The sequence below is a fragment of the Oryx dammah genome, unplaced genomic scaffold (genome assembly GCF_014754425.2).
Source record: "Oryx dammah isolate SB20612 unplaced genomic scaffold, SCBI_Odam_1.1 HiC_scaffold_13, whole genome shotgun sequence".
Classification (NCBI taxonomy): domain Eukaryota; kingdom Metazoa; phylum Chordata; class Mammalia; order Artiodactyla; family Bovidae; genus Oryx; species Oryx dammah.
Genome location: NW_024070197.1, coordinates 24,955,544 through 24,982,793, shown reverse-complemented (window position 1 = coordinate 24,982,793; position 27,250 = coordinate 24,955,544). Strand labels below are relative to the sequence as shown.

General features: G+C 38.9%; 1 protein-coding gene across 1 annotated transcript in view; it reads left to right on the top strand.

The window, feature by feature from the left end:
* The window catches only part of HYDIN (HYDIN axonemal central pair apparatus protein), a 344,459-nt gene that overhangs the window by 74,251 nt on the left and 242,958 nt on the right, over nt 1-27,250 (top strand). The window contains 2 exon segments of the mRNA XM_040253754.1: nt 8,701-8,902; nt 16,206-16,389. Of these exon segments, the coding sequence (XP_040109688.1) occupies nt 8,701-8,902; nt 16,206-16,389 (386 nt within the window).

Here is a 27,250-nt window from a genome sequence, read left to right as displayed (position 1 = left end):
TAGAAGTAGGAGCATAGCAGTGTTTTTTTCTTTAATGAATGGTAATGTTGGTATAACTTAGAGCTGACATTACTGGCATAAATAGGAAACAGAGCTAATGTACTTATTCAGCATTTTTGAAAATGTTATGTCTTTTACTAAAGTAGAGATAGTTCAATTCAGGGATCAGAAGTTGGCAAATAGGCTCTTTTCCCCAAAGGTATGATGATGTATTATTAAATATATAAGCAATCATATTAATACCTCACGGAGCAGCTTTATGATCAGTTATATATTTTACTCTAATAAACCATGAAGAAATTATTTTTTTCCTCCTAAAAGCTAATAAGTGAGTACCAAATTATGATACAGTAATTGAGTGTAATATTCTGTCTTGTGGTTAAAACTGCTAAATAAGATACATCTGAATACCCCAGGGCCCGAAACTGGGCTCTTGTCTAACACTCAGAAATGAATTGTCTGAGGAGACACGTGCTGACAAAACAAGAGATTTTATTGGGAAAAGGCACCCTGGTGGAGAGCAGTAGGGTAAGGGAACCCAGGAGAACTGCTCTGCTGCGTGGCTCACAGTCTCGAGTTTTATGGTGATGGGATTAGTTTCTGGGTGGTCTTTGGCCAATCACTCTAATTCAGAGTCTTTCCTGGTGGCACACACATCACTCAGCCAAGATGGATACTAGCGAAAGGGATTCTGGTAAGTGGGTGGACACGCGGTGTCTCCTTTCGACCTTTCCCAAACTCTTCCGGTTGGTGGTGGCTTATTAGTTCCGTATTCCTTATTAGGATCTCCTGTCATAAAACAACTCAAGCAAATGGTTACTATGGTGCCTGGCCAGGGTGGGCGGTTTCAATCAGTGTGCTTTTCCTAACATAACCATACAGAATTCATTGGTGGTCCAGTGTTTAGAAAACTGAGCTTCCACAGCAAACGGCCTGGATTTGATCTGTAGTCAGGGAAATAAGATTTCCTGCATGCTGCCAGGTTAGGCCAAAAAGATAAAAATAAAAAACCCTGCTAACTGACTATACTCGTGCAGATTTGCCTGTACGAGCTTTGTGTCAGTCAGTTGTGCAATTATTATAATGAATTATAAACATGTGCCATTAGAATTACAAAATCTAGCAAAACATCATTACTATTTTTTTAAAAAAGGAAATGTTTTAACATGGCTTTAGAATCAGTGCAAATATTCCTTGACCTAGGAATATTTTTTTTTTCTATATTTTTGTCACAATTTTATTTTCTTTGCCTCTTATTCCACAGTTTAGGGTAGGAAATGGCAGAGATTAGATGGTTAGAGATTGTTTAGATAAGTGGAATGTTTTTGAAAATTACATAGCAAGTGAAAAGTCTCAAATCATTTGATGTTAGTGCTTACAGAGAACATCTCTGTAACTCCCTTCTTTTTAAAGGTGAGTAAACTGAGGCCCGGGCTTCTCTGGTGCCCCAGTAGTAAATAATCTGCTGGCCAATGTAGGAGGCATGGGTTGGTTCCCTGGGTTGGCAAGAGCCCCTGGAGAAGGAAATGGCAACTCACTCCAGTATTCTTGCCTGGGAAATCCCATGGAGAAAGGAGCCTGGCGACCTACAGTCCATGGAGTCACAAAAGAGTCAGACACGACTTAACTAACAAACAACAAACTGAGGCCCAGAGGCGTTAAGTGACGGTACATCTAAGTAAAGTTTGAACTTGAACCAGCTCTTTGGTTCCCTCTGAGGCCAGCAAATTTTCTATAATACTATAATACTTTCTATAATACTATAGTATTAAATTGCAGATCAAATTGCCAACATCCATTGAAACTTAGAAAAAACAAGAGAATTCCAGAAAAACATCTACTTCTGCTTCATTGACTATGTTAAAGCCTTTGAATGTGTAGATCAGAACAAACTGGAAAGTTCTTAAAGAGATGGAAATACCAGACCGCCTTACCTGCCTCCTGAGAAACCTGTATGCAGGTCAAGAAGCAACAGAACTGGACGTGGAACAACAGACTGGTTCCAAATCAGGAAAGCAATGCATCAGGGCTGTATATTGTCACCCTGCTTGTTTAACTTATGTGCAAAGTACATCATGCAAAATGCTGAGCTGGATGAAGCACAGGCTGAATCAAGATGGCCGGAAGAAACATCAGTAACCTCAGATATGCAAATGACACCATGCTTATGGCAGAAAGTGAAGAGAAACTAAAGAGCCTTTTGGTGAAGGTGAAAGATGAGAGTGGAAAACCTGGCTTAAAACTCAACAATTCAAAAAACGAAGATCATGGCATCCGGTCCCGTCACTTCGTGGCAAATAGATGGGGTCACAATGGAAACAGTGACAGACTTTATTTTCTTGCATTCCAAAGTCACTGCAGATGGTAACTGCAGCCATGAAATTAAAAGATGCTTGCTCCTTGGAAGAAAAGCTATGACCAACCTAGACAGCATATTAAAAAGCAGAGACATTACTTTGCCAACAAAAGTCCATGTAGTCAAAGCTATGGATTTTCCAGTACTTGTGTATGGATGTGAAAGTTGGACCATAAAGAAGGCTGAGTGTTGAAGAATTGATGCTTTTGAACTGTGATGTTGAAGACTCTTGAGACTCCCTTGGACTGCAAGGAGATCAAACCAGTCAATCCTAAAGGAAATCAGTCCCAAGTATTCATTGGAAGGACTGATGCTAAAGCTGAAGCTCTAATACTTTGGCTACCTGATGTGAAGAGCTGACTCATTTGGAAAGACCCTGATGCTGGGAAAGATTGAGGGCAGGAGGAGAAGGGGACGACAGATGATGAGGTGGTTGGATGGCATCACCAACTTGATGGACATGAGTTTGAGCAAGCTCCAGGAGATGGTTAATGGACAGGGAAGCCTCATGTGTTGCAGTCCATGGGGTCGCAAAGAGTTGGACACAACTGAGCAACTGAACAGCAAAAACAATACCATAATACTGTAGTATTATAGTATACTGTAATACTACTAATAATCTGCACACTGCCTTCTGTGCAGATTAAGAATACCGATTTTGGCATTGCCATTGACACTGGTGTGCTGGGTTAGCCCAGATCAAGTTGCATAATTTGTTTCCTGAACCGTTCAGAGAAGGAGCACTTCTGAGGATGTTTGATTCAGCAGTTCACTTGAGAGGTAAATTTGACCTTGCCATGACCAGGAGATGAGAAACACTCTTTCCACTAACTTGCTGGTTCCCTAGAGAATCTATGGCTCCGCTCATATATTGTTATTTACTGTCCTCCATTGTCTGAAAGTAACTGAAACCACAGAATGAAATGTATTGTGGATATAGCTGGCTTCACACTTTGGGGGCAAAATTAGTTTTGCTCATATTTGATTTTGCTTGATTGATAGTAGCAAAACATGCAAGAAGTAATGAGACCTTCCACAAAATACGTCTTTACTAGAACATAATAAATGAGTGTGGCTAACCTCATCTACAGTGATTGCAGAATTCAACCCCTGAAACTGATAAGAAACTACAGTGGTAACAGCACTCAAGGGCACAAAAAATACCGATGGTGAGGTACAGCAACCGTAACCGTTCTCCCAGGCTTAACACCCTTGCCATCTTTCCTATCAATCATCTAGCTGGGAAGCGGGACCCTATTTATGGTTGTCTTCATGAAAGTAGATGTGAATAGCAAGTTCTTCAACAGCTATGGAAGCAAGACAAGAGTTATTGCTTCCTTCCCTTTGTGATCTGATGACTTCTGGAAGATAGTAGTGAAAAAAATCAATATTAGATGGCTCTTGAAAAGAATACAGTGGCTTTTGTTATATTTCTGGGAAGGAACATTTTGCAGTGAGCAACTTAAACTGATGACATTAGTCTGTCTGACCCCTAGATTTGGATGAAATAAGTAAGCCCTGGAATCTTTTTCCTCAGTTAGATTTTTAAACAATGAAATATTTCAAGTAAGTGCAAAAGCACAGAAATAATGTAATCAACAGTCATTATATTTAACATATCTCAACATTTTGCCATATGCTTTTCTTTCAGATGTTTTATGGATAACTAAACTGATTATAGATGTGCAGTTGCTTTGTTATTCTTTTCTAATCTAATTCTCATGTCTTAGTCCTCAGAGGAGCCATACTGGGTGCATATTAATGCCATTCCTGCATATTACTTATTCATAAACCATTGTCTTAAGTAATGTCAAACTTCTTGTAAATGGTATTATGTTGTATATACCATTTCCCAACTTGACTTTTTCATTCAATATTATGGGGTTTTTTGTTTATTGAAATACTTTTTAAATTTATTTGGCTGTGCTGAGTCTTAGCTGCAGCATGCAGGGATCTTTAGTTCCCTGACCAGGGATTGAACCCTGGCCCCCTACATTGGGAGTGTGGAGTCTCAGCCATTGGACCACCAGGGAAGTCCTTCAACATTATATTTTAAAGATTTAAACACATAGATATATAGCTCTGATTCATTTTAACTAATGCAGCATGCTTCAGCATGTGAAAATACTATAGTTTATCTGTACTCCTATTGAATGTTAGAATATTCCTAGGGTTTTTTTGCTATTATAAACAATGCTGCAATGGGTGTCTTTGTATACGTCTTATGCAGCTGTGTGAGATTATCCTTAGGGATAAATAACTAGAAGTGAGATTGCTGAGTTACAGGGCAAATGTGTCTTGCACTTTCGGTTCAGTTCAGTTCATTTGCTCAGTCATGTCTGACTCTTTGCAACCCCATGGACTGCAGCACTCCAGGCCTCCCTGTCCATCACCAACTCCCAGAGTTTACTCAAACTCATCTTGAGCTTTACTGGATATGAAATTTATTGGTCAAGTGGTTGTACCAATCTGTATTTCTATCAGCAGTATATGAAAATTCTTGTTTTTCTACCTATTTGTTAATATACTGACAAAACAGCATTGTCAAATGGTTTGATTTTTGTTAATCTAATGGTTATGAAATGGTATCTTTTTTTCTTTTATATTTTTCTTATTACTAGTGCTATCTAGCACATTTAAATGTTTCCTGGATGCCCTGTAGTCCTTTTTTTACATCAGAGTTTTGGACGAGTAATGTAATCGGATAGCCAAAAAATAAAGCAATATTTGAAAAGTACTATTTCCATCCTACCACATTCACTTGACCCTTCTTTCATTTTAATGGTTTCTTGTATATCCTTCCAGTGTTTTTATACAAATAGATGCAAACTTGAATTCATATTCTTATTTTCCCACCTTACACAAAAATAACATACTACTGGGTTGGCCAAAATGTTCATTCGAGTTTTTCTGTGTAATATGTTATGAAAAAAATGAATCAACCTTTTGGCCAAACCAATATGTATATTGTTCTAAACCTTGATTTTTCCACTTAATTGTATATCTTGGAGCTCTTTTCTTTTCACTAGGTACTTTTTAATACCTGCACAATATTCCACTTTTAGGTGTAACACAGGTTTTTTTAACTAGCCTTCTCTTGATGAATGCTCTGTTTTTTTCCCACTCTGTTGTTATAAGGAACAATACTATAAGGAATACTCTTCATCATGTTCTGAATTATCTATAGGATAAATTTCTAGAAGTGGGCCATAAGATAGTTTTGTAGTTTGGTTCTTTGATTCTTTGTGAGTCTGCTTCTATTTTTGTTGTATATGCTGTTTTTAACTTACAAAGTATTGTTTCTTTGCATGTCTGGTTATGTTTGGCTTTTTTTAAAAAAACGTTGGACAATTTGAAACATTAGATCAGGTACTTTAAAAAGAAATGAGTTCTTTTATCCAGGTTTCTGAGGGCAAAACCAGTTCATAACAACCAAAATCAAGGTTTAAAGTCCTCTAAAAGACATAGGCAGTTCCACCATAATACTTTTTGTGTGTGTTAACCTCTCCCTTCAGTAGGCTTAGGACTTGGATTTCTATGTCTCTTGCCCCCTTCAGAATGATATCTTCTTTGATGAATGATGAAAGAATGATATAACACACAAGTATATCTGTGTGTGTATAAAATCAATACATGAAAAGACGTTCAACATCATCTATAATTAGTTATTCAGTCACTCAGTCATGTCTGACTCTTTGTGACCCCGTGAACTGCAGCACACCAGGCCTCCCTGTTCATCACCAACTTCCAGAGTCCACCTAAACCCATGTCCATTGTGTCGGTGATGCCATCCAACCATCTCATCCTCTGTCGTCCCCTTCTCCTCCTGCCCTCAATCTTTCCCAGCATCAGGGTCTTTTCAGATGAGTCAGTTCTTTGCATCAGGTGGCCAAAGTATTGGAGTTTCAGCCTCAGAATCAGTCCCTCCAATGAACACCCAGGACTGATCTCCTTTAGGATGGACTGGTTGGATCTCTTTGCAGTCCAAGGGACTCTCAAGAGTCTTCTCCAACACCACAATTCAAAAGCATCAATTCTTCTGCACTCAGCTTTCTTTATAGTCCAACTCTCACATTCATACATGACCACTGGAAAAATCATAGCCTTGACTAGACAGACCTTTGTTGGCAAAGTAATGTTTCTGCTTTCTAATATGCTATATAGGTTGGTCATAACTTTCCTTCCAAGGAGTAAGCATCTTTTAATTTCATGGCAGCAATCACCATCTGCAGTGATTTTGGAGCCCCCCAAAATAAAGTCAGCCACTGTTTCCACTGTTTCCCCATCTAATTGCCATGAAGTGATGGGACTAATGCCATGATCTTAGTTTTCTGAATGTTGAGCTTTAAGCCAACTTTTTCGCTCTCCTCTTTCACTTTCATCAAAGGCTCTTTAGTTCTTCACTTTCTGCCATAAGAGGGATGTCACCTGCATATCTGAGGTTATTGATATTTCTCCCAGCAATCTTGATTCCAGCTTGTGTTTCTTCCAGCCCAGCATTTCTTTTGTTTTTAATTTATTTATTTTAATTGGAGGCTAATTACTTTACTCAACCCAGCATTTCTCATGATGTACTCTGCATACAAGTTAAATAAGTAGGGTGACAATATACAGCCTTGATGTACTCCTTTTCCTATTTGGAACCAGTCTGTTGTTCCATGTCCAGTTCTAACTGTTGCTTCCTGACCTGCATACAGATTTCTCAAGAGGCAGGTCAGGTGGTCTGGTATTCCCATCTCTTTCAGAATTTTCCACAATTTATTTTGATCCATAATTAAGAGTATGCAAATTAAAGCAACAAATTTCCACTCATCAGAATGTTAAATTTAACTCATCAAAAAGCTTAGAAGTTGACAAGAATACATGTCTTTATTTGGAAAGGAAGTACATGAAAATATTAGCAGTTCTTTTCTCTAAAAAGCAGGCCTACGGTTGAGTAAAGGAGGGGAAGATGTGTTCTTTTCATGGTATGTGCTGTTTAGTATTTAAATTTTTAACCTCATGTATATATTTCTCATGCGAAGAGTTGACTCATTGGAAAAGACTTTGATGCTGGGAGGAATTGGGGGCAGGAGGAGAAGGGGACGACAGAGGATGAGATGGCTGGATGGCATCATTGACTCGATGGGCATGATTCTGAGTGAACTCCGGGAGTTGGTGATGGACAGGGAGGCCTGGCGTGCTGCAATTCGTGGGGTCACAAAGAGTCGGACATGACTGAGTGACTGAACTAAACTGAACTGATATATTTTTAAAATAAAAATGTAACATTTTAGAGGCAAATGCCTAGATACTTAACTTTTTCTTTAAACTTTGGGAAACGTTTTGATGTGGTCAAAGTAATAGGGCCTAAAAAATGTTTGCACTATATAAAGGGCTATCAGTTTACTAAATACCTGTTCAGTTCATATAGTTGTGAATGTAGTAGAAATATTTGCTGAAAAAAAGTCCAAGCGATTAGACCTGAGTTCTAATTAAAATTTTAGCAGCACAGATCAACAGACATTCATGATATTTAAGGATTTCCTTTTTCTACCTTCATGTTAGAGTAAGGTACTTGCTGTGACATTGCAGAGATCAGATAAAAGTTTGTAACTTGTGTCTTCTTGGAGGCCTAGGGACATTCATATGCAGTGGATGCATCCTGAATGAAATCAATACTTAAATTACCATGCTGAATAAAGGTGTTCTTAGCATTAAAACATTTAAAGTTTTAACCAGTACTTTTGTCTTTCTATTTTTTCCTTTTCATGTAATCACTATCCAGCCATAGTATGTATGTATGTGCATCTGTGTTTCATTTCATTTTTGTTTTGGTATAATGACTGTTGTTAGGAATGTGGTTCCTTTTAAATAGTCAGTTCTCTGTTAATGAAGTCATTAATGCTGCCTTTCTGATCCCCTTTGTTTGAACTTAGATCCTCTCATGCTGAGCAGCTCTTCCCAGATGTATTTGATGCAGTTAATTTAAGAAATCCACTTTATGCTTGGAATAAAGATGAAGCTAATAGTTATAATTCTAGAACTCAGGTGCCCTCATGGTCAGGTTGTTGAATTTTAAACTATTACAAAGAAGTAAAAGATTGGTAGCACTTACCACAATTCATATTTTATGTATTCTTTTTACAGTAATCAAGAAAGATAGTTTATTTCTCTATAATTGTACCAAACATAACATTTCCGATTTCTGATCACATCTTGTCTCTGACTGACGGGGAAGAGGAGAGAATGAAGTGTCTAATGCTTGTGCAATATTCCCTGACTTCACCATGGGGGGAAAATAGCTTAGTAGCATAGTTCTAGAATAAATCTAAAAGTGCATTTATACTTTGTTAATATTCTAGGTGAAAAGGTGTTTATATCTCTGTATGGAGCTGCCGTAGACATGAACATAAGGTTGGACAAGAATTCCTTGATCCTTGAGAAAACTTACATATCTCTGGCCAGTCAGCGAACTGTAACTATTCACAACCACAGTAGCATCATTGCCCATTTCCAGTGGAAGATATTTGCTACCCAGGCAGAGGAAGACCAAGAAAAGTACAGGTTTGTAAGAAAAATCGCTATCCATATAATTTGAAGGAACATGAAACTTAGTTATGAAAATTCTGTGGCTTTTGTGGTAAGTTTCTAACCAACTCAAACAATGTCAGATATATTATCATTTGGGTCCAGTATACAATGCCCCTTGTTTCATTTAAAGAACCTAGACTGAACTAGGTGGAACACAACATTGTCTGTCCTCAGTTAATCTTATCCTGCTTATGTTAATAATTTATCAGTAGCTGGTTTCCTGAATTTTAACGACCAAATACATCATTCTTCACTATTCTCTCAAAACAAATCTACATGTCTTTATTTCTTTTCATAACCCTAACCAGATCAATCAGTTTTTATAGGGTTTATAAAAGTAATCACTTTTGAATTGGGATCATCGTGAACTACTTTTTTCCCAGTGAAAAGAAACTTTCAGAAAAGACAAAGAATGGGGGAAATGAAGGCTTAGATATAATGGCTTTAATAATTTCAGTTTTAGTAGCATTGTTCAATCCTCACTAACTGTATAATTTAATAGAGGTTTCTTGTTGGTATTTTAATCTGCTGCTTTTTAAAATGATACTTCAGGCAGTGGAGAAAATTAATAAAATGGAAAGCCAAACTTTTAATTAATCTCATCACTGTTAACTTTTTAATATTTCTCCTTTTTACTGAATCTATCATTGACTCTTTTAAACTCCATTTGCAATTTTAGCTTCTTCCATCCTCCCTGAATTAGCACTTTTGCCGCTTTCATTGGAATTTATTTCAATCTTTTTTATTTGCCTCTCCATTTTCACTAAAGATTAGCCCCAAGAAGCTTCAAAGCTCTGTTTAACACCAAGTTAGTATGTGATAAAAATAAAAAGTCTTAGGTCTGTGGAGACCAGGCAGAAATCCCCCAGCGAGCTGTCCCTAATTGAATCAGAAGGAGAGGTGACAGTGATAGGACACCGCGGACCAGAGGCTTTGTCATCCAGACAATGAGCTTTAATCGCCGCATTGCCACTGCGCCACCTTTAAAAAGTGAGAAAAGAAAAGCCTTTCCTGCCTAAAAACTTCATGTTGCCTCACAGCATAGAAACACCAGTAGTTTAAAAAGGCAAGAGGAGACCTCTCGTCCATTGCTTCATCGGTCCTGACTCTTCAGCTGACATGTATGTACCAACAATCAGAATGGTCTAGGTATGTTCAAAGATAAAAATAGAGCAGGTACAAATGCAGAAACAGCAGTAAAGTAGTGTTTCAGTACTCTCCTTGTGCTGTGGGCATAATCTTTTGGGGAGAAAAGAGTATGCGCTATCAGAGAAAAAGTGTCAGTTGGTGGCTCAGTCGTGTCTGACTCTTTGCGACCCCATGGACTGTAGCCCACCAGGTTTCTCTGTCCATGAGATTCTCTAGGCCAGAATACTGGAGTGGGTTGCCATTCCCTTCTCCAGGGGATCTTCCCAACTCAGGGATCAAACCTGGGTCTCCTGCATTGCAGGCAGATTCTTTACTGACTGGGCCAGCAGGGAAAATCATCAGAGGGAAAGCCAGCTTTAATTTCAGCTATGTCTTTGTGTTTGACCAAATGTATAGGACATGACTGATGCCATGCCTATGTCTAAAAGATATGTAAGGAAGTTATTCAACAGTGAAACTCGGGAAAAATTCAAACCAATTGCTGTCAGAAATTCTAAGAGATTATAATTTTAACCACATGTGAATGGACATTTCTCCCCTCCCCCACACTTCTTGTCCCCCCAGACACTCATGGCCCTATCTGTCTCATTATTCCTTTTCTTTTGTATTGTCTCTCTTGCTCTTTCTGTTAGATCCTCCTGGCTGTTTTTGTTTTGTTTTGTTTGTTTGCTTTTTTTTTGTAGCAAGGAAACAATATAATAGAGCATTTTAACCATCACAATCGGAAGCCCAAATTTATCATCTTGGATCATGCTATGCTAAGTCACTTCAGTCGTGTCCAACTCTGTGCGACCCCACAGACATATCCCTCCCTTAAACAATGAACTTGAAAAGTGGCTTCAGATGGCTAAATAAGAATGCTTTGCTGTGTGTGGGTGACACAGAGCAACATAACTTATTGCTACAAACTGGATTGGTTGATCTAAGTGAAGAATGTATTGAATTTTCTGCCCCATCCCTTCTTCCTACCCTTCAATTAAAGGGTAAAATGCCTTATCTCTTATTTGACCAGGTATCTCTTCTCTCCCATGCCTCTCTTGTTCCTTGATACATTCCCAAGCATACCACCAAGTTTCATATTATTAGCCATGGATTCTTGTCCTAGACTAACGAGCAACAAAATGCCCATCATCTCAAAAAGCAAAGAAAGAGGCTATTCTTTACTGAACATCTGGTTCATATCTTTGGATAGGTGCCCCTTTCATGGGTGGCTGTGCTTTTGCTGTGAGTGTAGATCCTCTCCTCCTCCGTGTAACAAACCCTTAGCTTTTCTTTTAGGCTCACATCAGCAGCAGATCAAGCAGAATGTTCTTGGATAGCTTGCTTATGGGCCAAGGTTTGCTTGTCCCTAAGAAACAGGAGTGAGATCTTTAGCTTCTGGCATAAATTCTCTCTTGAGCTCCCCAGGAAGAACAGTGCAAGAGTCCCTGGAATAATCTTTTTATGTTTGACTCTGCTACTCCTAGCGGTGAGCGAGCTCTTTTTTCTCCTTTTCCTTCAGTAACTTCTGTAGTTAAGGTGTAGAGAGAAAGCTTGACTTCTGTCCTGAACTTGCAACACAGGTGGTCTAAACGGGCCTTAGGCATACTTTAGGAGATTCACGTTTCCCTTTGCAGCATCCCAGTAACTTAAGATTTTAAAACTTCAGTGTAGATTTTAGGTGAATTCAAGAGTCTTCTCACTGCTTTCCAGTTATAACATGGCTTAAAACTCATCCCAAGGCATTCATCCAAGGGGCTGAAACTTGCTGTGTGATCACTTTGAGAATTCTAATCCCTTTAGTATTATGGACATCCTCAAGGTCCTATTCCAGCCATCATAGTTTCTTGTTCTCCGCATCTTGATGCTGTGCCTGAGCAAAGGCACATCTGAGCCCTCTACCTTTCTGGCAATTTATCACTTTCATTCTACAAAGGAAGTCTTCCTCTCTGCCTTCCAAAACATGTTGGTGTGAATCTTAGGACACACATTCAGATTTGGGGACCTCAGGCTAATCTCAGGCTCCAGACTCTGACAATAGTATCATTTCCCTTAGGAAGAAGTTCTGAACTTATTTTTTTTTCCATTTTTTTGAACCTTAGGAATCAGATATAGAACCTTTGAAAATGATCTTTTGGTTCTCTCTCTTTTCTGACATTTTTCTAGGAGTTACAGAAAATTAATCCCTTCAAAAATTGAGACTGAATTCATTCTTCCTTACTTCCTCTATCTTGGCCTGAGGGATTATAAAATATCCTACAAGATACTTCCATCCTCATTCTTATCACAGTTTATTATTTCCAGAGACACAGCATGGGCTTTTGAGGATTTCTGCTCCTCATTTCTCCATCAAGGTCATGGCCATTCTCTCAATAACGGCTGGTCTGGTTCTGGATTCACTGTGTACAAGAACACAGAATCCTCAGTGGAGCCCCCCGCCCTGAAAGTGATTAGCATGGATGTGTTCCAAAGCATTACAGTGTTGGAGATGACACATTTCTGTAAATAAATCAGTTGTATTTTGGCTTTCAGCCTACCACCCGGGTAGTAATAAATTTAATCTCCGTTGTGTTTGGGAAGCTCTTCTAGGTGGCGCTAGTGGTAAAGAACCCACCTGCCAATACAGATTAGACATAAGAGACTCCGGTTCGATCCTGGGTCGGGAAGATCCCCGGGAGAAGGAAATGACAACCCACTCCAGTATTCTTGCCTGGAACATCCCATGGACAGAGGAGCCTGGAGGGCTACAGTCCATGGGGTCACACAGTCAGACACGACTGAAACGACCTAGCACAACACTCCCTTTCCTAGTCATATAAGAACCTAAAGACTTGAGTGGTACTTGGTAAACAGGAAGAGGACCTCTAGTACTTCATTTATGACAGGCATCACAGAGTTATTAATACTCTCTGTCCGGAATCACACAGTCCATTTGAAGTTGGATGGCTCCATCCTTTCCATGCCAGGTGTGGAGGGGAATATTTCTGCCAGCCATGATGGATGAGGTTCTTAATTTTTAATCTCGGCATTCAATTACCACCTCTTGGGATGCTGCAAAGGATCAGAGTGCAGGTCTCTAGGAACCCAAGATGAGAGGGCAGTACTGGTTCAACACTTCTGTACTTGAGACACACTGTACTCCCCACTGAGTATAGTCCACTGACTGAACCGTAGTTGATGCCTGAAGGTGGTGGATGTTTGGGCTTCCAGACCGTTTGCAAAATGGGTTAAATCCATGATTTTACTGAAAGAGAAGGCTAGTGTATTGTTACATTCTGTGATGAGGGGCATCTTCATCTGAAAAACGGAACTCCTCTGAGTGCAGGAGCCAATGAGTATCAGCCAGACAAGATGGCATAACAATAGACTGAGCGATATAGAAGTCCTTGCTGGAGTCAAGCCAGCTCACAGTGGTATGCCACATTCCCTTCTTACATTCAGTCATGGCTGTAATTCTGCATAGATGGCAGAGAGGATGACATCTGGTGTCCTCACCCCATACCCCCACTTCTCATTATACAGCTGTCACTGACTCAAGAGTCCCAGCAGTGTGGGAGGAAAGCATCCTCCTTTGTTTCCTGGTGTAAGGGTTGAGTCCATCATCCTCCTCAACTCATAAAGCATTATCATCTTTGGTCCACACCCCACTCCCGTTAACCCTCATATATAAATGTAATGTCTGAGTCCCATTATTTGTTTAACCAATACTTTAATCTGGTACATCAAATTTACTCACATTTTTTTGTGTTATTACAAGCACTTTGGTGAACCTCTTTGTTGCTCTTTATTTACATTCATGATTGTTTCTTTAAGATTTGTTCCTAAGGAATCAGCTCAGTTCAGTTGCTCAGTCATGTCCGACTCTTTGCAACCCCATGAATCGCAGCACACCAGGCCTCCCTGTCCATCACCAACTCCCGGAGTTCACTCAGACTCATGTCCATCGAGTCAGTGATGCCATCCAGCTATCTCATCCTCTGTCGTCCCCTTCTCCTGCCCCCAATCCCTCCCAGCATCAGAGTCTTTTCCAATGAGTCAACTCTTCGCATGAGGTGGCCAAAGTACTGGAGTTTCAGCTTTAGCATCATTCCTTCCAAAGAAATCCCAGGGCTGATCTCCTTCAGAATGGACTGGTTGGATCTCCTCACTGTCCAAGGGACTCTCAAGAGTCTTCTCCAACACCACAGTTCAAAAGCATCAATTCTTTGGTGCTCAGCCTTCTTCACAGTCCAACTCTCACATCCATACATGACTACTGGAAAAACCATAGCCTTGACTAGATGGACCTTAGTTGGCAAAGTAATGTCTCTGCTTTTGAATATACTATCTAGGTTGGTCATAGCTTTCCTTCCAAGGAGTAAGCGTCTTTTAATTTCATGGCTGCAGTCACCATCTGCAGTGATTTTGGAGCCCACAAAAATAAAGTCTGACACTGTTTCCACTGTTTCCCCATCTATTTCCCACGAAGTGATGGGACCGGATGCCATGATCTTTGTTTTCTGAATGTTGAGCTTTAAGCCAACTTTTTCACTCTCCACTTTCACTTTCATCAAGAGGCTTTTTAGTTCCTCTTCACTTTCTGCCATAAGGGTGGTGTCATCTGCATATCTGAGGTTATTGATATTTCTCCCGGCAATCTTGATTCCAGCTTGTGTTTCTTCCAGTCCACCATTTCTCATGATGTACTCTGCATATAAGTTAAATAAGCAGGGTGACAATATACACCCTTGATGTACTCCTTTTCCTATTTGGAACCAGTCTGTTGTTCCATGTCCAGTTCTAACTGTTGCTTCCAGACTTGCATACAGATTTCTCAAGAGGCAGGTCAGGTGGTCTGGTGTTCCCATCTCTCTCAGAATTTTCCATAGATATGTATTAATAAATTGCACCTGGAGGAATACATGATTTCCTTTCTTCCTGTGGACTGAGCTGCCTTTAATTTGCCTTGAACTGCCCAGCAGTATAGAATGATGGCTGCTTTGGTTACCTTGTGTCCCATCAAGCAAGAAAAAGGGAGCACACAATGCTTTCTTTTTTGGGACCAGAACACACTGAACCCACTTCTTCGACTTCTTTATGCTGTATGACTGAAGGACCCTGGACACTGAATTTATTTTAAAAAGAGTTATTTGACATTACTGAGCATATGGTTTGCATGAGGTCAGTTACAAAATAATTGGGGCTGGGACTGGATTTAAGTGACCCTAGCTTCTCACTCAGTATTCACATTACTAAATAATGTCTCTCACCAGTGGTAATACCAGAAAAATGCTGGGAAAATGGTCATGTATCCTGAAATTCAGTCTTCAGATGAAGTCACAGACACAAGGAGTTATGTGAGCATACCTTCAGTAATGAGTAGACGGTCGTGAAGGCTGCTTTTCTGACTTATCACAAGGGATGTGAAGATCTAGAGAGAGAGAGAGAGAGAAAGGACGTGTCTCCACTTGTAGTCTGAGTGTTTTATAACTTGACAGTCTGGCAACTGCGTGCAATTCATATAGGGAGAAAACTGGCATTTCTTGAGCAACTGCTTTGTTCCAAGAATTACCCCATGTCCTTGATCATATTTAATTCTCAACACATCTTTATGATGGAGGATCTCCTATTCTTTCCATTTTGTTGATGAAGGCACTGAGGCTTAGAGGGTTTAAGTAACTCCTGAAGTCATAGAGTGAGTAAATAGAGAGTGGAATTAGTATCAAAACCTAGTCTGCTGGCTCCAGATTCTGTTCTGTAGGTAATAACGGCTAGGAAAGATTTCAAGCTAAGCAAGTTTAGAAGAAACAAAAAATTGCCCTTGAAGTATCAGAGGCAGGGTAGATGTTAAATATTGAAAAAGCATCCTGGAAAACACAATTACCTAAAGGAAAATATTTGTGCAAATATCTGTAAGGGCTCAGGAGTAAGCAAATGAGCATTGAGTAGGATAGGAAGCCTGGGGGACTTCTTGAAGGAAACAAACTGAAGTTCTTGAGAGGATAAGGTATAAGGTCTCTCAACTGGTAGATTAGAGTCTCAGGCAAGGAAGGACCACCCCAAGATCATGGGTGAGACTTCACAAGAGGATGGGCTGGAGGGGAGCCATTTACTTCATGGAAGTACCAGAATAAACCTCATGTTTCTTCTTCTCCTTCTTTTTTTTTAGGGTCTGTGATGATCTTAGCAAAAAGGAAAAGAGTGAGACTGACGAGTTTCTTGAGGAGTGCATTATTGATCCTTCTCTCCGACAACGTCTTTCCATTCTCTCCCGAACATTTGAGAATCAGAGAAAGCTGGTTCAGGCAGACAGCATGCTCTTCTTGAATACCATTTTCACTATTGATCCTCTGGTAAGCACATAAATACAATAAACCTTGCAATAAACGTAGTGGGGAAGAGGGCTTAATGTGATGTGAGTACCCACTCTGAGACTGATAACGGTGTGATCCAAGAGCTTAAAGATTCCATCTGAGGAACCTCATTGTCATTATGTGCCAGTGAATGAAGGTTAGCGGTTAGAACACTCAGAGGTGACATTTATAGAGGTCACACTCTACGCACCAGTTGCTGATAAGCACTTCATACATGATACCTACTTTATCTCATTTATATATGTATTATTATTATCAGTTATAATTTGTCTCCCATTCTATAGATGAGGAAAGTAAGAGTTAGAGAAATTTGATAACTTACTCAAGGTCAAGCAATTAGTGTTAGTCGTTAGAGATTTATCCCTGATTGGCTTCACTCTAGAGCAGGGTTTCTCAACATCTTCACTATTGACATTTGAGGCTGGATAATTCTTTGTCCTGTATACTGTAGGATATTTTAATAGCAGCTCTGACTTTTACCCATTGGATGCTAGCTGCAAGAATCAAATCTCCTTCCAGATGTCAGATGTCCTCTGGTGGGCAAAATCATTTGAGTGGAAAACTGTTTTGTCCTTAATTCACTCAATAAATACTTATTGACTGCATGTTCTGTACCAGGCACTGCGTACTGGGCACTGATGAACAAAACAGACATAGTCCTTGACCTCACTGTCTAACTACTGAGACCTGAGCTAGAGTTGGAACAGAATCTGTCTAATTCCACAGACTAAATTCTCTCTTTTTTTAAAGGTATGCAATGAGGTGAATTGATATTCTTATAGATGGTACTCCATTTAAAGTTATTACAAAATAATGACTATAATTCCCTGTGCTGTGCAATATATCCTTGTTCCTTATCTTTTTTATACACAGTAGTTTATATCTCTTAATTCCATACCCCTATCTTGCCCCTCCCCATTCCCTCTTCCTACTGGTATCCACTAATTTGTTTTCTATACCTGTGAGTCTGTTTCTATGTTGCTGCATATATTTGTTTTATTTTTCAGGTTCCACATGTAAGTGATAACATAGTATTTGTCATCCCCATCTGACTTATTTCACTACTCATAATACTTTCTTGGTCTACCCACTTGTTGTAAATGGCAGAATTTCGTTCTTTTTTTATGGCTGAGGAAAACAGTAGAATGGGAAACACTAGAGATCTCTTCAAGAAAATTAGAGATACCAAGGGAGAATTTCGTGCAAAGATGGGCACAATAAAGGACAGAAATGGTATGGACCTAACAGAAGCAGAAGATATTAAGAGCTGGCAAGAATACAGAAGAACTATATGAAAAAGATCTTCATGACACAGATAACCATGATGGTGTGATCACTCATCTAGAGCCAGTCATCCTGGAGCCTGAAGTCACGTGGGCCTTAGGAAGCATTACTACGGGCAAAGCTAGTGGAGGTGATGGAATTCCAGTTGAGCTATTTCATATCCTAAAAGATGATTCTGGGGAAAGTGCTGCACTCAATATGCCAGCAAATTTGGAAAACTCAGCAGTGGCCACAGGACTGGAAAAGGTCAGTTTTCATTCCAATTCCAGAGAAAGACAGTGCCAAAGAATGTTCAAACTACTACACAATTGCACACATCTACACGCTACCAAAGTAATGCTGAAAATTCTCCAAGCTAGGCTTCAACAGTATGTGAACTGTGAAATTCCAGATGTTCAAGCTGGATTTAGAAAAGGCAGAGGAACCAGAGATAAAATTGCCAACAACTGTTGGATCACAGAAAAAGCAAGAGAGTTCCAGAAAAACATCTAATTCTGCTTCATTGACTGTGCCAAAGCCTTTGACTGTGTGGATCACATTTAGCTGTGGAAAATTCTTAAAGAGATGGGAATACCAGACCACCTTACCTGTCTCCTGAGAAATCTGTATGTAGGTCAAGAAGCAACAGTTAGAATCGGATATGGAGTAACAGTCTGGTTCCAAATTGGGAAAGGAATACGTCAAGTCTATACATTGTCACCCTGCTTGTTTAACTTATATGCAGAGTACATCATGCGAAATGCCAGACTGGATGAAACACAAGCTGGAATCAAGATGGCCAGGAGAAATATCAATAACCTCGGATATGCAGGTGACACCACTCTTATGGCAGAAAACAAAGAGGAGCTAAAGAGCCTCTTGTTGAAAGTGAAAGAGGAGAGTGAAAAAGTTGGCTTAAAACTCAACATTATTAAACTAAGATCATGGCATCCGGTCCCATCACCTCATGGCAAATATATGGGGAAACAATGAAAACCATGACAGACTTTATTTTCTTGGGCTCCAAAATCACTGCAGATGGTGACTGCAGCCATGAAATTAAAAGACACTTGCTCCTTGGAAGAAAAGCTATGACCAACCTGGACAGCATATTAAAAAGCAGAGACATTACTTGGCTGACAAAGATCTGTCTAGTCAAAGCTATGGTTTTTCTAGTAGTCATGTATGGGTGTGAGAGCTGAACCATAAAGAAAACTAAGTGCTGAAAAATTGATGCTTTTGAACTATGGTGTTGGAGAAGACTCTTGAGAGTCCCTTGGACTGCAAGGAGATCAAGCCAGTCCATCCTAAAGGAAATCAGTCCTGAATATTCATTGGAAGGATTGATGCTGAAGCTGAAGCTCCAATACTTTGGTCACCTGATGCAAATAACTGACTCATTGGAAAAGACCCTGATACTGGGAAAGATTGAAGGCAAGAGGAAAGGGGGATGACAGAGGATGAGATGGTTGGATGGCATCACCGACTCAGTGGACATGAGTTTGAGTAAACTCCGTTGTTGGTGATGGATAGGGAAGCCTGGCGTGCTGCAGCAAAGAGTCAGACATGACTGTGGGACTGAACTGAACTGTTTTACACGCCACACCACACCACATCTTCTTTATCTGTTTGTCTGTTGATGGAATTAGATTGTCATAGGTTAATTGACCATATGTGTGTGGGTTTATATCTGGGTCCTCTATTCTGTTCCATTGATCTGTATGTCTGTTTTCTATTCCATTTTATTGATCTATGTGCTGGTACCACACTCTTTTGATTAGCTTTTTACTATGGTCTGAAGTCAGGGAGTGACTTTGAGCTTTGTTCCTTTATTTGGGGTCTTTTGTGGTCCCAAATAAGTTTTAGGTTTACTTGTTTTAGTTCTTTGAGAAGTGTCATGGGTATTTTAACAGGGATTATATTAAGTCTGTAGATTGTTTTGGATAATATGGGCTTTTTAACAATATTAATTCTTCCAATCCATGAATACAGGATATGTTTTTACTTATTTGTATCATTTTCTATTTCTTCATCTTTGTCTTTAGTTTTCAGAGGATAGGTCTTTCAATTCCTTCATTAAGTTTATTCCTAGGTATTTTAATCTTTTTAATGCAATTATAAATGGAGTTGTTTTCTTGATTTCTTTTTAAAGTGTTCATTATTAGTGTATAGAAAAGCTACAGATTTCTATATATTAATCTTATATTCTATAATGTTACCAAATTCATTTATTAGTTCTAGTAGTTTTATGGGAGAGATTTTAGGATTCTTTTTATATAGTATTCATGTCATTTGCAAATACTGACAGTTTCATTTCTTCTCTTCCAGTTTAGATTCCTTTTGTTTCTTTCTCTTATCTGATTTCTGAGGCTGGAACTTCTAATACTGTGTTAAATAGAATTGTCAAGCATGGGCATACTTGTCTTATTTCTGATTTTAGAGAAACAGCTTTTAGCTTTTTACCACTGAGTATTATATTAACTGTGTATTTATTGTAAATGGGCTTTAATGTGTTGAGATATGTTCCCTCTATACCAAATTTGTTCAGAGTTTTTATCATGAATGGCAATTGAATTTTGTTGAATGCTTTTTCTGAACCATTTGAGAAGCGATCCTGTGGGGTTTTAACCTTTGTTTTGTTAGTGTGGCATATCACAGTGATTTATTTGTGTATATTGAATCATCCCTTCATCCCTGGAACAATCCCACTTGATCTTGATGTATGGTACTTTTTATATATTGTTAAATTTGGCTTGCTAATATTTTGTTGATGGTTTTTGTATGTGTGTCCTTCATAGATATTGGCCTGCAATGGTCTCCTGTTTTTTTTTTTTTTTTTGGCAGTATCTTTCTCTGGCTTTTGTATCAGGGTAATGGACTCATAAGATGAGGTTGGGAGTGTTCCCTCCTGTTTAATTTTTTGGATTAGTTTGAGATGGATAAGTATGTTTGATAGACCCTTCTCTATACGTTTAATAGAATTCCCTGTGAAGCCATGCAGTCTGGGACTTTTTTTCTCTTAAAAATTTTTTGATTACTAATTCAATTTTGATACTAGTAATCAATCTTTCAGATTATCTATTCTTTTCCCGATTCAATCTTGAAAGATGGTATATTTCTGGGAATTTACCCATTTCTTCTAGGTTGTCTAATATGTTAGCATATGACCATTCATAGTATTCTCTTACAATTGTTTGTATTTCTGTGATATCACTTGTAATTTCTCCTCTTTCATTTCTTGTTTTATTTGCATTCTCCCTCTTTTTCTCTTAATGACCTGGCTAAAGGCTTATCAATTTTATTTATCTTGGTGTCATTGCTTTTGCTGTATCCCATAGATTTTGGAAAGCTGTGTTTTAATTGTCATTTATTTTGATGTATTTTGATGCTTTCTTTTTTGATTTCTTCAATGACCCATTGATTTTTAGTAGCATGTTGTTTAGTCTCCATGTGTTTGTGTTTTATCCATTTTTCTTCCTGTAATTGATTTCTACTTTCATACTGATGCAGTTGGACATGATGCTTGATATAATTTCCATTTCTTAAATTTGTTTAGACTTGTTTTGTGACTTAGCATGTGATCTGTTCTGGAGAATGTTGCATGTGTACTTGAAAAGACTGTAGATTGTGCTGCTTTTGAATGGAATGTCCTGTAGATATCTATGAAGTACAGCTAGTCTGATATGTCATTTAAGGTCATGGTTTCTTTATTGATTTTCTGTCTGGATGATCGGTCCATTGATGTAAGTGAGATGTTGAAGTCCACTACTATTATTATATTATTGTAAATTCCTCCCTTTATGTCTGTTAATATGTTTTATACTTTTATGTGCCTATATCACAGAACAAACTCCTGACCACTCTGCCCTGCTGCCTCAAAATGAATAACCAGCATCTTCTATATGTGCTAGGCACTGTATGTTATTTTAAACTTAGCAAGCATAGAGTGATATGAGGATAAAGACAATAATAGGAGTTAAGAAAGCCCACAACTAGTTAGAGTGGCTGGATTGTTACCATTCAGACCTGTTGGGCACAAGGACACATTAGAATAAAAAGTCATTTGTGAGAAATGCCACTGACTTATATACAGCAGTCTTCCTTTTATCTGTACCTCGAAATTATGATTACAAGATATAACATAGAAAAGGTATTCCATGGCTAAGTTTGAGAAACACTGGGTTCCATATTGTTTGAAAGGTTTATTTTGCTAAAAGTCTTTCATATGCTAATAAGCATTATAAATCTCTAAAAGGGAACCTCCCCCTTGGAGATATCCTTTAGAACTAATATTTAGTAGAATTGGCTATGTGAATCACTGGTAAAGATCGTCAGGACACTAATTCAGAGGCTGAAGTGATTATCATAGGCTACAAAGTTAGAGTAGGCTTTTTGAGAGCAGAGCCTTGAGTTGGATCTCGCAGAATGGAACTTTTGGGAAACAAAATTGGGGTTTCATTCAAGGCGTGGTTCCTTTAGAGCTCCATTAATGGTTCAATTTTGCTTGAAGTAAAGGGTTCATGTAGGAAAATAAGGTTGGAGATGTGGATTGAGGCTGAATCTTCTCTCATGTCAGAAGACCATCTAGGGTTCAACTGAGCCAAGGGATCTTCACATATAATGAGTTAGACCAGAAAGAGGTTAAGTCAAGGTGAAAATACAGTCTTGGAAGGACAGGACATGTACTTGTAAAAGTAAGCCATACCCAAAGATGTGAGAAGCTCAAGAAGGCATTACAAATCCCAAGCATGTAAGTTGCTGAGTGGGACAGAGGCAGGGAGGAGCAATCAATCAGGGCAATCTTAGACATGGCTGGCAAGGCCCAGAGTGTGGGCAGTACAGGACTTTTCCCAGCTGGTACAGAGAATCCAGGCTGATGACTGCTGTCCTTTTCTCATAGCCTTCTGGGAATGGGTGACTCTGGGATGGCAAAGATTGGTAGTCAAAAGGAGGTGGGAGGCCCACAGGTAAGGCTTGTACATATTAAATTCAGAAGTAAAAAGACTAGGCTTAACCTCAGATTTTCTTTTCTTCATGCACAAAACCAAAAGCTTCTCATTGCAGATGTTAAATGTGTTAATATGTGGCATTTAATATGGTTATTTTTGAATTCTAAAATAGGAACTGAATTGGGCACAAGGCATATTTTTACTATTAGGAAGGAAACCACTTTGTAAGATAGTGATACAAAGATATGATATCTTTTAAATAAATGAGACTAATTTTGTTTATGTTGTATGAAAAAAATCTCCAGGAAGGGGACAATATTTGCTTAGTATATAAGTGATGCTTATAGCATCTGTAATGATTTTATCTTTTCTGTACAGTATTCAGGTTTTCTTCTCATGATAGTATTTATTAGCTGATTCTTGATAATTTTTGCAAATTGAAAAATGAAGTCATGAATTTTTCCTAATGTCTTCCTTAGTGTTTTTCTGGTAGAAAGAGCAGAACTCAGTATCTGTTATAGTGAATTATTTATTGATATTAAATTTCCTTTTTTCCTACTTAGAGACCCTGACAGTTTTATAGAAATATAGTTCTTGTGAGTGTAATGCAATCTTACCTTGTAAATTACTTTTGAAGTTATTTGATGGGAAAATTTTATAACATTAGCTTCTTGACTCAGATGTGAGCTATGAGTATTTTGCACCGTTGAGATTTTGGTTTTATGATTACAGGTAAATGAATTCTATGAGGGAGCTGGTAAAAGATTTATAGAAGAGATGAGATCTGACCTGAATGTTGGAGGAAGGGTAAAATTTAAGAAAGGAAGAAGAATGTTTCCAATTGGTAAAGTTATGAAAACAAAAGAGGAAGTGTTAGGTTCATAGCATATTAAATAGCAATGAAACGATCAGTTTGTCTGGAGCCGGTGGTCATGGAGAATATAAGAACTGAGATTGAGAAGGAGACTTGGCATGTCTGGGCTGCCCTGGCAACCTGTTATGCTACGGCCGACTGTCTCCTACAGTGTGTTTCTGTAAACACTGGATCTGACAGGTGGCAGTGTATGTTCCCTGCAAAAAGGGAATTTTGCAGTCAAATAATTTTGGGAAATACTGGTTCAAGAGACTGTGACTCTCAAAGGGCAAAGTGCAAACAGTATTTCCCCATGACTAGAGACCCCTTTTCCCACAAAATCTATACTGGAGTCAGTGTTCTATGGATCCTAGTTTGGTAACTGGTACTGAGGGTTTCTGAGACTCAGTTCAGTTTTGGATCAGGCACAGGGTGTGTTCAGGGTGTTTGAGAAAGATTATCTTAGCATCTGCTTGTGGATCAAGTTGGAGGAGGATGCACAGAGGTGGGATGGGTAGTGCAGGTCAGGCAGGGGAAATTCACTAATGCAAGGGAGGTCAGGAAACTGAACATCTGCTGACAAGTGGAAGGTGTGCTGTCTGAGGGTGATGCTGACCTGAAACAGCCGGGTGACAGTCGGAAGCAATGGAAATGGCAGATGTGAGAGATGCTCAAAAGAAAGACACCAAAGTGCTTTTTGGTAGACTGGCCATTGAGGGTGAGACATGGTGAAGAATCACATGTCTTCTCAGATCTGAACTAGAGTGACTGGGAGAATTATGACTTTAATAGGAACTGGCAAGACAGAAGTCCTGGGTTTTACTCCTAGCTTTGCCAATAGCAAATGTGACCTTAAGCAAGCCATTTCATCTCCTGTGGCATCAGTTGCCTCGTATACCAGATAAGGATATTTGGGTAGGGCATGTTGATCCTTTTTGGCTAGTAGGCTGTGATTCTCTAGTCTGAGAGACTCTGAGCTCCTTAAAATCAAGAAGTGCCTTATCCTTATCTGTACCCCATGCATAGCACCGTACTAATTAATGGGTGGATGAAGGAACAAATGAACAAATGGAAATCAATTTATGATGATGAATTTGGCTCTGAACAGGCTGAATTTGAGATGACACTAGATGTCCAAATAATTTTGAAAATACAGTACTTAATTTGTGGGATAGGAATCAGGTCTGGAGGCAAGCTTTGTGAGTATCCTTTGGAGGTCTTCACAAAAGGGATGAAGAGCGGATGGAAATTCCAAAATAAGAACAGCACAGAAAGAAATTTGCAGCAGGCCTAAGATAGCCCCCAGGTGCTCACCTTTAGAGGCCCTGCAAAGAGGGCAGAGGCTGTTAATTCACAGAGAAGGAAGGCCAAGAGGAGAATCAGCTGACTGAGAACTCATCAGGCCATCCTGCATGGCTTTCTTCCCTGTTATGCCTTGTCCATCACCATTTTCTACTGAAGGATCTTCTGAATATTGCTCATGTATAAGATCAGTTGTGCAATTTCTGACAGTTGAGCTATGCATCAGTGATTAGTTTTCTTTATTAGGATGTGATTCTTTTTAATTAGTTTCTTGATATGATCTGAGTTCACAGTAGAAGCAGAGATGATTAAAACCAAGCAGTGTCACCTACTGATCTAACAGCCAGTCTCTAATTGATGGCCTGTTCAAAAAATAAAATTAAAGATTGATGTAGGGGTTTAGAGACTACCTTGCTTTCTGTTAGGTCCTTCAGACTCTTTGTCCACTAAGGAAGGATATTTTCTTCAAATGAGGTAAACTTGAAAAATAAGTTTAAAAACCAAAAAGAAAAAAAAAAGGTACTTTAGGGTCTGAAAATAAGTAAGAGATGATATGCCTGTTTTCTCAGACCTTTGTCTATATATCTGGTTCTTTAAATGCATCAGCTAAAATAGAGGTTAGTTTAGCCTTTATTGTGTTCCTTGCATATTGAATGTTTTATGGGAACATTGTTCCTATTTTAGAGGCTCTTTCAATTTAAAGCAAGTAGATTCAAGATTAAGAGATCAATCATTGTCCATAAATTGTCAAAAGGTGGTGAGGGTTTGAATTTAAATCACAATTTGTTTATATGATCTTGTGAGAAGTAGTTTGACTCAGTGCTGTAAGAATGATCCAGAACTCTGGAACTACAGGTTCTTACTCTATAACCTTTTCACTGCTTGACACCTGGTTGGTTCCACTGTCTCAGTTCACTTTCTGCTCATCATGCTCATTGAATACCATTGCTATAGGGTCTGTTGGCAGAGTCCTGGGGAGTTATGCCTGGGCATCTTTGGATCTGGTGTGGTCACAGAGTGTAGAAGTGGAAGTTTGTCTTTTGAGAGACCCCAGACATGTTCATTGGTGGAAGAAGGGTATGGGCAAAAACACAAGAAGTAGGCAGTTTTGGGCAAATACATGAAAACTGGATGGAAGGGATTTTTTTCAACTTAGTTTGTAATTTATTGATATTCTAATAGTAATCACTGATATTCTAATAGCAACAAAAATTGTTGTTCTAGTCATTAAAACATGTTGTGTATTACTGCTATTTATATCAAGTTCCTCATGTCAGTTCTTTTGATAACATCTCAAAATACTAATGTACTTAACCTAAAATTTCCCTTTATTCCTTACCTAGGGAAGGCACTATGTTCTATAGAATACTGATCATTCCTCAAGCCACCTGCATCCACACAGGTTTCTTTCCCCTTTGGGAAAGAATCACAAAATTGAGTCTATTATACAAGTTTTGTGCCTTCCAGAAAAATAAGTGAAATGGACTACTTTCAGAAATGTAATGTTCTATTTTACTAGATGGACTCTAGCTGTACAGAATTTTGACAGTCTTATTCTCTAATTTCCTTTGCTTATGTCTCTTGAGTACCCTGAGTGAGAGAGATTTAAAGACAAAAAACACAATTCTGAGAATTGAGAGGCAGAAGAATATTACAGGGCAAAAAGAGAGAATTAAGCTTTGGATTTCCATGGGCATCTAGGAGTCCTCTGAGAAATCACAGCATAGGTGTGGTAGCCTTGCTTCTGAACTCTGGTACTGCTAGTTCAGGTCACACTTTTAAATGCAGCAATTTTCTGAATGTTGAACACTAGATATTTTCTCAAAAAGAAATGTCTGAGAATTTAAAGATATTTGCCCAAACTGGCCCTAACTGATTGACTGACTGACATCAGGGAAAACACTTCTGCTTCTTTTAGCAAGTGTTTTCCATCAAAGCAGACTTCATCCAGTATTCCTAGGAAGCTTCAGCTTAATTTAACTAAGTCTTTTAAAGGGAGAGAAACTTGATAATTTCTTTATTACCATGTAAGAAACAGTAAACCATGCTTTGTCGTCACCTAAGCCTGCAGAAAACAGGGGATTCAGCAATTCAGACTTTAAAGGCACAGCTCAAATTTAGTTTACTTTATTTTTCTCAAATTGGCATAGCATGTGAGCTCAGCAGAACTAGGTTGGGTGGGAGCCCAGATGGCTAGCAAAGAGGAAGGATCGAGGTTTTTACTGCAAACCCCTTCCACTTCTTGTACCATTAGTCATGAGTCACACTGCAAACGTGGACGCTGACTTCTTGGAAATGGACACCGGAAAGGAGAAAAGAGCACAGGGATGTGCTGAGAACAAACTGTCCTTGACGAGTCATGCCTCTTCCATCAGTGTGGTTTTCCCATTCTTCACCCTCCCTTTATTACTGTTCGTCCTCTCAGATCTTTGTGCTCAGCTAAATCTTTTCCATTTGTGCTGGTGTATTCACT